This window comes from Carcharhinus amblyrhynchos, chromosome 31, assembly GCF_965287045.1.
Source record: "Carcharhinus amblyrhynchos chromosome 31, sCarAmb.v2.hapA, whole genome shotgun sequence".
NCBI classification, from domain to species: domain Eukaryota; kingdom Metazoa; phylum Chordata; class Chondrichthyes; order Carcharhiniformes; family Carcharhinidae; genus Carcharhinus; species Carcharhinus amblyrhynchos.
The window spans coordinates 14899820-14912143 of NC_137354.1; the positions used below are offsets into that span (position 1 = coordinate 14899820).

Below are 12324 nucleotides of genomic sequence, written 5' to 3' on the forward strand. Positions count from 1 at the left end.
AGTGCCATCAATAAACCTCCAAAAGCTGCCAGTTCACCCAAATTGGCATATCTCAACTAATTGTCACATCGACCAGCCTCCCTGCTCACGAATAGAGGGGATTAATGTTCTCCCCCGTCCCCCGAATGTGCCCCACATTGTGACTGTGCCTTCAGCCACCACTATCTGGAATACCTCCTTTAACACTTTTACCTCTTCCCATTACCAAGACCTTCTTGGGTGGGATTGTTGTCAGTGCAGACTCAATGGCCTCCTCCTGCACTCTATGATTCTTTTAAATCCGTCACCAATGAAATGTTTGGTCACTGATCCTAATTTCCCCTTCTTTCCCTAGAGACCTGTATTCTTTACCTTTCTGTGAAGCCACTTGGGATCTTTCTCTGTGCTAAGGGTACTATATAAATGCAAGGTTGTGACAGCTCTTTGACAAATGGTATATTTGTTTGCTTAAATCTATTAACATCCATCTAATGAGCGAGTAAACATCTCTGATTGAAGTTTCTTTTATTAGCACATATTTATATACATTGAACCTCAGGAAACTTCAGTGCACTGTCAAACAGATTGATGCCTGCTGTATTTAATATGCAGGTATACATGCAGCAACAAACTCATTTAAATTATTGCCCTGAGAATATCTCATTTCCTCGTTTGTAAACAGATTCTTTAATCATGTAATCTCTCTGATTTTGGAAGTCATGTGTCCATTAACATGCATTTCTCATTGTATCATTCCAGTTTTAATTTTATTGGACATTTGGCAATAGTTGCAGTTAGCCTTTCTTTTGTTTAATCACCGTTTCTTCTCTTTACTCCTCAGTTTTCGCTGCAGAAGCTGGTTGATGTTTAACTTCTGAATGTGTTGTTTATTTTGGTTTTTTTTCTGTGGTTCCAGTCGAGTCAGACCCATCTCCCACAGACTTCTCAACACTTTCTTTCTCAGTCTCTTCTTTCACTTCAGTGGCTTTTACGTCTTCACCCTTTTCTTTTGATTTGGCCACATCTTGTTCCTTGTCGTCTGCTTTTGGATCAGTGGTTTTTCCCTCTGCAATTCTTTGTGGTTCAACCGCTTTCTTCTCCTCATCCTTTTCCTCTTCAGATTTAGGAACCTCCTTCTCCTCATCCTTTTCCTTTTCAGATTTAGGAACCTCCTTCTCCTCAGCTTTTTCCTTTTCAGATTTTGGAACCTCCTTCTCCTCAGCTTTTTCCTCTTCTGCTTTATCTTCAGCTTTTTCTTCAGCTTTTTCTTCTTCTGGTTTTGGAACCTCCTCTTTTTCCTCCACTGATTTTGGAACCTCCTTCTCTTCCTTTTCCTCTTCATCCTTCTCCACAGCCTTTTTCTCTTCAGCTTCTGGTGATTCAGCAGTTTTTATCTCTTTATCCTCTTTCTCCTCAGCCTCTTTTGGTTGGACAGTCTCCTTCTCTCCAGCGCTTTCCCCTTCAGGCTTTTGTTCTTCCATCTTCTCTTCAGCCTTTGCCTTTTCTGCCTCTTCTGATTTAGGAAGCTCCTTCACTTCAGCCGTTTCCTCCTCAGCCTTCTCCTCCTCAGCTTTTTTCTCCTCAATGTCTTGTGATTCAGCAGCTTCCTTCTCTTCATCCTTCTCAGCTTCGGTCTTTTCATCCTCTGTCTTCTTCTCTTCCTCTTTCTCCTCTTCAGTCTTCTTCTCTTCAGCCTTTTCCTCTTTAATGTCTTGTGATTCAGCGGCTTCCGCTCCTTCATCCTTCTCCACTTCAGCCTTCTCCTCTTCAGCCTTCTCATCCTCTGTCTTCTCCTCTTCCACCTTCTCCCCTTCCCCCTTCGCTTCCTCTTTCTCCTCTTCCTCTTTCTCCTCTTCAGTCTTTTTCTCTTCAATGTCAGCGGCTTCCTTCTCTTCACCCTTCTCTACTTCAGTCTTCTCATCCTCTGTCTTCACCTCTTCCTCCTTTTCTTCTTCCTTCACCTCTTCCTCCTTTTCCTCTTCTTCCTTCTCCTCCTCCTCCTTCTTCTCCTCCTTCTCCTCTTCCTCCTTCTCTTCTTCCTCTTTCTCCTCTTCCTCCTTCTTCTCTTCTTCCTTCTCCTCCTCCTCCTGTGATCCAGTAGCTTCTTCTTCTCCTTCGTGCTTCTCCTCAGCTTCTTCTGATCCAACAGATTCTTTCTCTGTTGGTCCTTCGTCCTTTGCAGCAACTTCTAGCTCTGCCATATCAACTTCCTTTGTCGTTGCACTGATAATTTCTTCTACAAACCTATATTGAGGCATAGCCTTTGTAGGGGCGACTTTTGTCTTTGTTGCCACGGCTGATGGAGGCTGTGGTTTGTATATAGGTGATGGAAGAGTGAAGCCACCAAATCTTGTTTCTTCACCTTCAAGGAGTTTCCTTTAAATAGAAAGTAAATACCATTAGTGCATCGACAACTTATTTATTACTTAGATGTTATTGAAGCAAGGGACATATAGAATTATAACAAGTCTCTAATCATGAATTAAGTTTGTAATTAAGGTTAATGAATATTAAATTAAGGTGAAATGAATGAGTGACTTGCTTTATTTGATGAACTGGGATGTGATGCACTATTTCCTATGTGATACAGGTAACACAGTTTGTTAATCTGCTGCCCTTTCACCTCTGGGCATGAGTTCATAGCCATCCCACAGTTGAATTGCAGACTCTAAGAGCACTAACTGAAATATGATTGGGTAAACTTACTGGTGGAACCTGAATGGCCAACCTGGGGGTTGGGATGGGAATAGGGGTGGGTGGGAAAGTGAGTGGGGGGCGGGGGGGGTGGTTTCTTTAGAAAGGAGACACGCGATCCTGCTGGCAATGGAGTCATATTGGCATCAGCTACCCAGCTGGACTCAGTGGACAGACAGTTGGTTGCAATTAGGTGGCTTCTTGGAAGCAGAGTTGGTGACATGGTAGAATCTTCCATTGCTGATGCCCAGCAGAAGTCTGGAAACAGGTTTCCTGCAGCAGGCCCAGGGGACTGCAAGGCCTCCTTTACACCCCAGTCCTGAGCGGGGGTGGCAGAGGGCTACAGCTGTGGATTCAGCCCATATTCTCTGGAGGGAATCCCTTTCCACAACATGGGTTTCCTCCAGATGCAGAAGTTCCCTCCCACACTCCAAAGATGTGTGCGTTAGGTGGTTTGGCCATGCTAAATTTCCCCTTTAGTGTGAGGGGGACTAGCTAGGGTAAATGTATGGGGTTAATGGGATAGGGCCTAGATGGGATTGTGGTTGGTGCACAATGGGCCAAAGGGCCTCCTTCTGCATTGTAGGGATTCTATTCTATCAACAGCCATGGCCTGGTGACCTTCAGGAGTCTTCGGAGGGTGTTTGAATTCACTGCAGATGGGTGAGCTTCAAACACCATGTGGCTTGGGACTCGCTAAGATATTCTAAACGAGTTTAAAACTGGAACAACTAGTTCTGAATACACCTTACTAAAAAAAAGCAGTTATCACTTTGTATATTCTGATTAAACATTTCACTTTTAATTATGTTGCATGGATTTTGTGTTCATTGAGATCAAGGAGTTAACCGTTATGGAGTGGGACAATTTTGTCACCTAGTGCTGGCAACAAGCAGGCTGGTTGTCTGGCCAGACACATAAAGTAATACATTGTAATCCCTATCCTAAATTGCTGTCCTTTAAAATTTACACTTCATCTGCAAAGTTATTCATTTTCCTTTCCTCCATTCTTCCTTCAGACTAGTGGTAGGTTTGTCTGCGGAGACAAGCAGAGACTAGCTGCTCTTAGCTCTCAGCACCAGGGATCGCAGGTTCTAAAGGATTCCTTGTGTTCCTGCAATGACTTTAATCAGGCAATTGAGGTGGGCCTGTTAGAATATGAACTCCCTGATTAAGGGCCAAATTGATAGGTCAGTCAGGGAGCTTCTCTTGCTTTGTACCTAACCAGGAGTGTCAGTTCCTCTGGCACTCCTAGTGTAGGCTGTTAACTGAGAGCACTCCATATGCAGTTGTCAGCCTTGTGAATAAAGGGATTTTGGTGAAGGAACTTCTTCCTCCGAGGACTTACTATAGTTCCATACTCGTTTGTAGTCATTCAGCAGGGAACAGCACCTAACGGGGAGGAAAACCTTCATCCGAGGATGAATATGAGGCTCGTTGCCAGAGGTGCTAACTCAATGCATTAACTGGCCCCCTTCAACAATGTTACTGAATGAATCCTGTGCTTATAACTGTGACAGGTGGAAACAAGCCCCATTTTACAGTAAGGTTTCACACATGTGACTCTTGCAGCACCGTCACAAGTGGCATCATCCAGGGAGTGCTCTCAGTATCAATCAGCTGCATTTATCTATCCTGTGTTTGCCAATCGATTTTCTAATCATGACTCATTTGACTTGTGAACTGCTGTTTTAAATCAATTAGGTTGAAATCCTGGATTGGGAATTTTAGCTTTGGTCAGCACAGACGGTGCACATTCTTTTATGTCATCCTGCCCTTACTTTAGTTTAACTTTTAAGTTTATTTGTGTGTGTCACAAGTCAGCTTACATTAACACTGCAATGAAATTACTGTGAAAATTCCCCAATTGCCACACTCTGGCACCTGTTCGGGTACGCTGAGGGAGAATTTAGCATGGCCAATGTACCTAACCAGCCTGTCTTTTGAACTGTGGGAGGAAACTGGAGGAAACCCACACAGACACGGGGAGAATGTGCAGACTCCGCACAGACAGTGACCCAAGCCAGGAATCGAACCCAGTCTCTGGCGCTATGAGGTAGCAGTGCTAACCATTGTGTCACCATGCCACAATGTGTAGATTAGTGGACAGAAAATCAGTCAGGCTTCATTTGAGTGTGTAATGTTCCCTGTCAGAATTTGCTCCCAGGCTATCATTTCGCACAGAGAGCAGCAAGAGGAAAATCTACCCAAATGTTAGCAAAGAAATTTCATCAAAGCTGAACATCACCCTGCTGTCAAAGTATTTTTTGTCTGGATTTGGGTGGGAGGTTGTCCCTTTAAATACAGTCGCAACACCTCAAAGGCATTTCAGCCTGCTTCAGTTAAAACCAAGTCAAACATCTGTATGAATGCAAATGCTACAAGGACTAATCGAACTGGTTTTCAAACCTTAGGCTGGTGGTGAGAGGCTAAACCAGCATTCATTTTGACAAACTGTGAGATGGGCTGTTCTATCTGAATGTTAGTGTTGATGATTCAACCCATTGTGGTCCGGGAAATACTTGACAACATCGAGATGTGCAGAAATGCGGAATCAATCCACTGAGTGAGAACCCTCAAAAATCTGCTGCTGAAATACTGAAACTATGACAAAATGAATCATAGTGTAGTTGAAGTGCAAACCTGGAAGGAAACTGCTGCAGGAGAAGAATTGAACCTTATTTTCCATTTAAGGAGCTAAATTGTATAACTTCTATGAGAACACAGACATGTGGAGTTATGGGGAGAGGGCCTGGGTGGGATTGTGGCCAGCGCAGACTCGATGGGCCAAATAACCTCCTGCACTGTAGGGATTCTATGATTAGAGTCACGTGCCGGAATTTTTCGCCATGCCTGCCCAAGCCTTGTAGGATCCTGTCCGAGACCAACAGAGAATGCTGTTCTATGAGCCTCGCCTGCCCCAATTGCAGGATGGCCGTGCTGGTAAAACTCCGGTTATAGAGTCATTGAGGTATGGAAACAGGCGCTCCAACCCAACTTACCTCATTTTTCAACCACTAAGCTCATCCCAGTTGCCTGCATTTGGCCCATATCCCTCTATATCTCTATGTTATCTTGCGGTCATATGTTCACTCATTTATTTGATAGTTTAACCATAAAATGAAGTCTGATGCTGTGATACCTAATGGCTTGAACACAGGAAACAAGTCCTGCTGAGACATTGGTTTATTCTAGTATAATGGGATCCTTAGCAAGGGTTTCATTCTGTTCAATAATCTAGGCCCATTGCAGCAACTTTCCCGAGTTATTGAGCTTGGCACTGCTGCTGTCAAAGTGATGGGGAATCAGGAATTGCATGGAAGAGGAATCTAAAACACAAAGTATAGGATTCTCTGAGCTTGCCTGCCGCTGCCCCGCTGAAAGCGACAATGGAGAATCTGGCGCTCAGCCAAAAACTGCAGTCACTGCAGTGGTGCTGGAGAATCCCAGCTGCGGGTGTGGTCAGAGGATGGCAAAAACCTGTGCGGTCAGAGGGTGGCAAAAACCTGCGCGGTCAGAGGGTGGCAAAAACCTGCGCGGTCAGAGGGTGGCAAAAACCTGCGCGGTCAGAGGGTGGCAAAAACCTGCAAAATCTGGAATTTTGAAGGTGGGAAATAATCCAGTTCCCTGATGTACTTTCCAGCAACGGTTACTGGGCTGTGGCTAAAAATCATAGAACAGTACAGCCAGAAGCCATTCGACCCATTGCATCTGTGCTAGCTCTTTTGAAGTGCAATCCAGTTAGTCCCACATGCCTCTGGCCTCTTTCTGATATCACTCCTCCTTCGAGTATGTCCAATTCCTTTGGAAGGTTAGCATTGAATCTGTATGGTGGTCTATTCCAAATCCCAATTACTCATTGCATTAGGAGATTGTCCTTCATGTTACATCTGGTTCTTTTGCTCATCATCTTGATTCTATGTCCTCTGGTTACCACCATTGAAAACAGTTTTAGGTTACTTGCTGTGGCGAAACCTTTCAAGATTTTACTATCTCTAACTATTTAATATTCTCCACTCTCAGGGGAACACAGCCTATCCAATGTTGGCTGCAGAGACCCGACTAAGTTTGTTTCTTCTCCCCCTGATACTAATTGCATTAGTGTTCTGTGCAATTTGAGGCAAGTTTGACAGATTGTAGAGCTTAAAGTTTATTTATTAGTGTCAGAAGAAAGATTTCATTAACACTGCATTGAAGTGACTGTGAAAATTGCCTAGATGTCACAGCGTTAGGGTACACTGAGGGAGAATTTAGCATGGCCAATGCACCTGATCTGCACATCTTTAGACTGTGGGAGGAAACCCATGCAGACGGGGGGAATGTGCAGACTCCGCACAGGCAGTGACCTGCGACGGGAATCGAACCCTGATCCCTGGCGCTGTGAGGCAGCAGTGCTAACCACTATACTGCCCCAAATATCTTAAATAATTCTGCACCAATCCTTGCAAAATCAGTGGGACTAGATCAGATTAATTACCTTGCATTTTACTTAAAAACTCTTTCATTTTGGCTCAGATTAAGTCTAAACCAATTGTGATTTTGGCTTTTCAGCTTCATCGTATGAATTACGTAAGATTAGTAAAAGGCAATAGTTTTCTGCACATTTTAAATTTAGTGTAAAGTACAAGCGCTGCAGCAGTTCTGGATGTTGACATAAAGGTGAAAGAGCCATTTTATATTTCCGCATTTAGGCTCACTTAGCCTACTGGTAATGTACGCTTGCCCCATTATTGCCCAATTCCGATCAACGGGTTTTCCGCAGGCCAGGAACCAAGCCAAAGAAGGAGTGGTGTGGAATTTACCGCTATTTGCCGGGGTTTTAATTCACAACGACAGCTGACTATAAAACCAGAAAAAGCTGGAAAAATTCAGCAGGTCTGACGTTATGTGTGGAGAGAGAAACAGAGTTAACTTTCTGTGCCCTTATGGCTCTTCATCAGAAGAAGAACTGACTCAAAACTCTGCTCTCTCTCTTTCTCTCTCTCACTCTGCAGATGCTGTCAGACCTGCTGAGTTTCTCTGCTGCGATTTTACATCTCCAGCATCCGCAATGTTTTGCTTTTATTTTAGCAGCTGAATGTGTGTTTTGCCCTGAAAATTATCCTTTAAAAAGAAAACCACTGAATAATGCTGGATTTCCGACATTGTTTAATCAAAATGGAATCACTTTGTCATCTACAAATAGAAGAGTATAATGGTGTGAATGGGACTTCTTGTGTTTGTAGGAGGATTGTATAAATGCTCTGTGCAATCTGAGGCAAATTGGACAGATTAAGGAGCTATATCTTAATTTAAATAATTTTGCACTAATCCTGGCAAAATCAGCGGGAATAGAGCAGATTGCTGTGTGTTTTATTTAAAAACTCTCACTTTGACTCAGTTTAAATATAAACTAGTTGTGATTTTATCATTCCAAATGCATCAAATGAATTGTATAACATCAGCAGAAAGCAATAGTTGTTTGCACATTTTTAATTTAGTGTAAAGTATATGGGCTGCAACAATTCTGGAAGTCAACGTAAAGGCCATTTTATATTTCCGCATTTAGGCTCACGAAGCTAAATTAAATGGAACTGAAGTAAACTAAACTGAGCTAAGACAAACTGTATTGCTGACCTTACTCTGCTACCGTTCCACTGCAGCATTCTAAGATTAATTATTCTTGCAGTAGTACTGCATTTGGCAGAGAGTTAATTTATTGATCCCCTGTCAGGATTATATGTGTGCTTCATAAAGTGCAAAATAAGATGGTGATTGGGAATGCTGCAATTTTAACCCTTTCTTGCACTTTTTTCCTGTGTCTCACACTGGGAAAAAATGGGATTGCTGCCTCCAAAATTGCATGGGGGGGGGTGAGGGGGGAGGTGTGTAGTTGGGGAGGAGGTTGTTGCTGGTTTCCTGTGTAACATTCACTCCCTCCCTCAGTGCCACACAGTGGCTGGGTGTGTACCACCTACAAGATACACTGCAGCAACTTGTCAAGGCTTCCTCGGCAGTAACTTCCAAACCTGTGACCTCTACCACCTAGAAGGTCAAAGGCAACCAGTGCACACCAGGTAACACCACCATCTGCAAGTTTCCCTCAGACCCCATTCTGAACCTGGAAATATCATCGCTGCATCAAAATCCTAGAACTCCCTCCCTAACTGCACTGTGGGTGTACCTACCATACCGCATGGACTGCAGCTCACCATTACCTTCTCAAGGGCAATTAGGTTTGGACAAGAATATTGGTCTCATACTGGTTGTGAGTGAATGAGAGCAAAAGTTTGGTGACTGTGGTCTGAGGGATCCAGATTTTTGCTGTTATTGTCAGTTTTTCATTTGTGTTTTAATGGGAGGTCAATCATTCATCCTTCCTGAGCAGCGAGGGGCAATGCACTCCTTAGTCTAAGAGTTCCTAGTCCTTTGGTTTATTCAGGACCTGTATAATACTTTGGTGTTTTCACGAGGACAATCAGTTTTTGGTTGATTGGCTCCATTGCCAAGTTTCTGTTAGGAATGGAGAGGCAAACACTTGTTTCCACTGGCCCCAAAACAAAATGGCATCTCACTGATCTCATAAACATGGGTGTGGATCAGTGCTGGAGACCATCTTTGGCATTGCCAGTCCAGAAGTCTGTGGCCCACATTTCTTACTTTGGAATTAATTTGGAATTGGATGGCACAGTGCCACTGTGGTTAGCTGCCTCACAGACCGAAGGACATGTCTGTGCAGAGTCTGCGCGGTCTCCCCGTGTCTGCGTGGGTATGGTGACTAGGGGATTTTCACAGTAACTTCTTTGCAATGTTAATATCAGCCTACTTGTGATGCTAATAAATAAACTTTAAAACTAAAAAAAAACTTACAAATAAAAGAACTCCACTAAATGATGTGATATTTTTTCGCCTGTGGAGTCAGCGCATAATATGCTCACCTGACCAAAAGAAGATGATGAAGCATATTTATTTTCAGTATCAAACCAACCCAATGTTCTCCATCATTCACTGAATTATTGCGGTTAACGGCATGGATGTTGCCCGGACTGGGGAATATGAGTAATAAAGATTGGATAGCCTGGGCTTGTTTTTATTAGAACACACAAGTCTGAGGAGAATTTGAATTGAAGTATATAAAATTCTGAGGGGTCCAGAGAGAGTGAATAAAAATTTCTCGTCCCCTTGGTGTCGGGGTCCGTAACTGGGATTGGGGAGGAGGGGCAGGGCGTGAGGTGGGGGGAGTAGATTCAGGGCATGCTGTAGATGTTTGGAGATGATCAGGGGGTTAGCACCCAAAAGGTGGTTGGGAGTGGGTTGGGGGGGAACCTGGAAAATGCTCACTGAGAGGGTGATAAAGGTAGGCAGTCTCATAACATTAAATAAGTACTTGGATATGTAACCTATCAGGCTGTGGACTAAGAGCTGGAAGATGGGGCTAGATTGGGTGGTTACCTGATGCAGACATGATGGATTGAATGGCCTCCTTCCATGCTGTACATTTTGGTGATTCTGTGATTCTAATCATTTATTCTGTTACAGGGGGCGTGATTACAGTCAGGGCTCCAGTAACCCTCTCCTGGCAATCACATTCGTAACTACATTCGTAACTACATCAAACAATAACTCATCGCAGAAGCAAATGTAATTGCTTTGCACAGGCTGTGTTTGAGTTTATCATGATCCCCCAGCATTTGTTTCAGCTGCAATTACATTCATTCCCTCATTGCTAATTGATTGTAAAGACCAGGCGCTCTGAAACAAAATGGTTAGCTGACCCTACCTGTAGGAGGCAATCTCCACATCGAGAGCCATTTTGACATTCAGTAGATTGTGATATTCTCTCAGGTGAAGGGTCATTTCATGTTTTGTATTTTTCAGCTCATTTTCTAATTGTTGGATGATATCCTGTAAAGCAAACAGCAAATTGTGTTTAATTATGGAGCAAATGGAGTTGAATCAAACAGTTCCACTTTGCAGTGTCTGGAATTCTTACCTGATATTGGATTATTTCTGAATGGTTTCTGTTTTCAGCCTCACTCAGCTGTTTCTCCAAAGTCTCCTTCCTCCCTCTCACTGTCTCCAGCTCCAGGTTCTTGCTCTGTAGCTGTCGGTTGTACTCACTGATCTCCTGCCTTGTGTTCTGCAAAGCCTCTCTGTTTGTTGCTGCTGCATCGTTGAGTTTGGCCACTCTTGATGTGAACCATTCCTCTGCTTGCTGCAAGTTCACGTCTGTGTAGCCTTCCAGCTGAGCCCGGATCTCCTTCAGAGCCCCCGTCAGGTCAGGTTTGAGGTAATCCTTCATCTCCACACTGACCTGGGAATCTTGGATCTGGGAGAAGAGGTCAGCCACCTCTTCCTCGTGATTGTTCTTCAGGAAGGCTATCTCCTCGACAAGAGATTGTGCTTTCCTTTCTAGCTCTGATTTAATCAGGTTGCTGTTCTCCCTGTCTTTCTTGCAGGCCTGAATATTAGCTTCAGTGTCGTGTCGATTCTGTCTCTCTTCCTCGTATTTTCTCTTCAATCGGTGGAGATCTTCCTCCAGGTGATCGCGGTCCAACTGAAACTGTATCTTCTGCTTCTCGGTTTCCTGAATGAGGTTTCGTATCTCTGCCATTTCGGGTTCGTAGATACTCGCGAGGCTGGACTGGGTGATTTGCCTCTCTCTGAGCTCCGTGATCTCGGTCTCCAGCCCCTTGTTGTGCTGCTCCAGTTGTCGGACCTTTTCAATGAAGCTGGCAAAGCGGTCATTGAGACCCTGCATCAACTCTTTCTCGTTGACCCCCGCCACTTGGTAATCTCCATTGAAGATAGGGGAGAACTGCATACTCTCTGATGATCTAGGGACCGGTGAACTGTAGCCCCGGCTCACAGACAGGCTGCTGTACTTGAGGGATGAAGGGGTTCCTCTGGACCAGCTTTGGGTGCGGAAGGCCATGTCCTGGGACAGGCTCCTGGAGGAATCCGAGTGCAGTTTTCTTGTTGGAAAGGCATCGAGAATATCCCAGCTGTAACTCATCTTGCTGCCGCAGGGCTGTCTGTAACAATGCAGAGTCTCTCCTTCCTCTGGAGCTTTTATCGGGAAACCTCCTGCTGACGCTGCTGGTTTGATTATTTTACGACTTAAAGGAAAATTTGTGAGGGTTGCATTCCTTTGCTGTTTTGCATTTAAAATGGCAATGCAGGTTTTACTTGGACATTCTGCAAACCATTTCTCATTCAAATAAAACCACTTGAAAGAATCAAATTTGATTTGATTTATTATTGTCATGTGTATTAGTATACTGGGGTGGCACAGTGGTTGGCACTGCTGCCTCACTGGGACGTGTGTTCGATTCTTGGCTTGGGTCACTGTCTGTGTGGAGTTTGTACATTCTCCCTGTGTCTGCGTGGGTTTCCTCTGGGTGCTTTGGTTTCCTCCCCCTGTCCGAAAAATGTGCTGGTTAGGTGCATTGACCCGAACAGGCCCCAGAGTGAGGCAACTCGGAGAATTTCACAGTAACTTCATTGTAGTGTTAATGTAAGTTTTACTTGTGACGAATAAATAAGTAAACTTTTACTTTACACAGTGAAAAGTATTGTTTCTTGCATGCTATGCAGACAAAGCATACTGTTCATAGAGAAAGAAATGAGAAAGTGCAGCATGTGTCCTCAGACTTTTGTATCTTTTTGCCA

General features: G+C 44.0%; 1 protein-coding gene across 1 annotated transcript; it reads right to left on the reverse strand.

The window, feature by feature from the left end:
- Positions 1–539: 539 nt before the first annotated feature.
- LOC145360497 (neurofilament medium polypeptide-like) lies at positions 540–11759 on the reverse strand. The gene is made up of 3 exons (XM_080215746.1): positions 10646–11759; positions 10433–10557; positions 540–2355 (listed from the first exon to the last, which is right to left on the reverse strand). The coding sequence occupies exons 1-3, from the start codon at positions 11666–11668 to the stop codon at positions 867–869; spliced, it is 2637 nt and encodes an 878-aa protein (XP_080071872.1). The 5' UTR covers positions 11669–11759; the 3' UTR covers positions 540–866.
- Positions 11760–12324: the final 565 nt, after the last annotated feature.

Coding starts and splice junctions, on each gene's coding strand:
- LOC145360497 (XM_080215746.1), bottom strand. CDS start 11,668: ATGAGTTACAGCTGGGATATTCTCGATGCCTTTCCAACAAGAAAACTG. Junction 10,558..10,645: donor CAGAAATAATCCAATATCAG/GTAAGAATTCCA, acceptor TTTGCTTTACAG/GATATCATCCAACAATTAGA. Junction 2,356..10,432: donor GTGGAGATTGCCTCCTACAG/GTAGGGTCAGCT, acceptor TTCTATTTAAAG/GAAACTCCTTGAAGGTGAAG.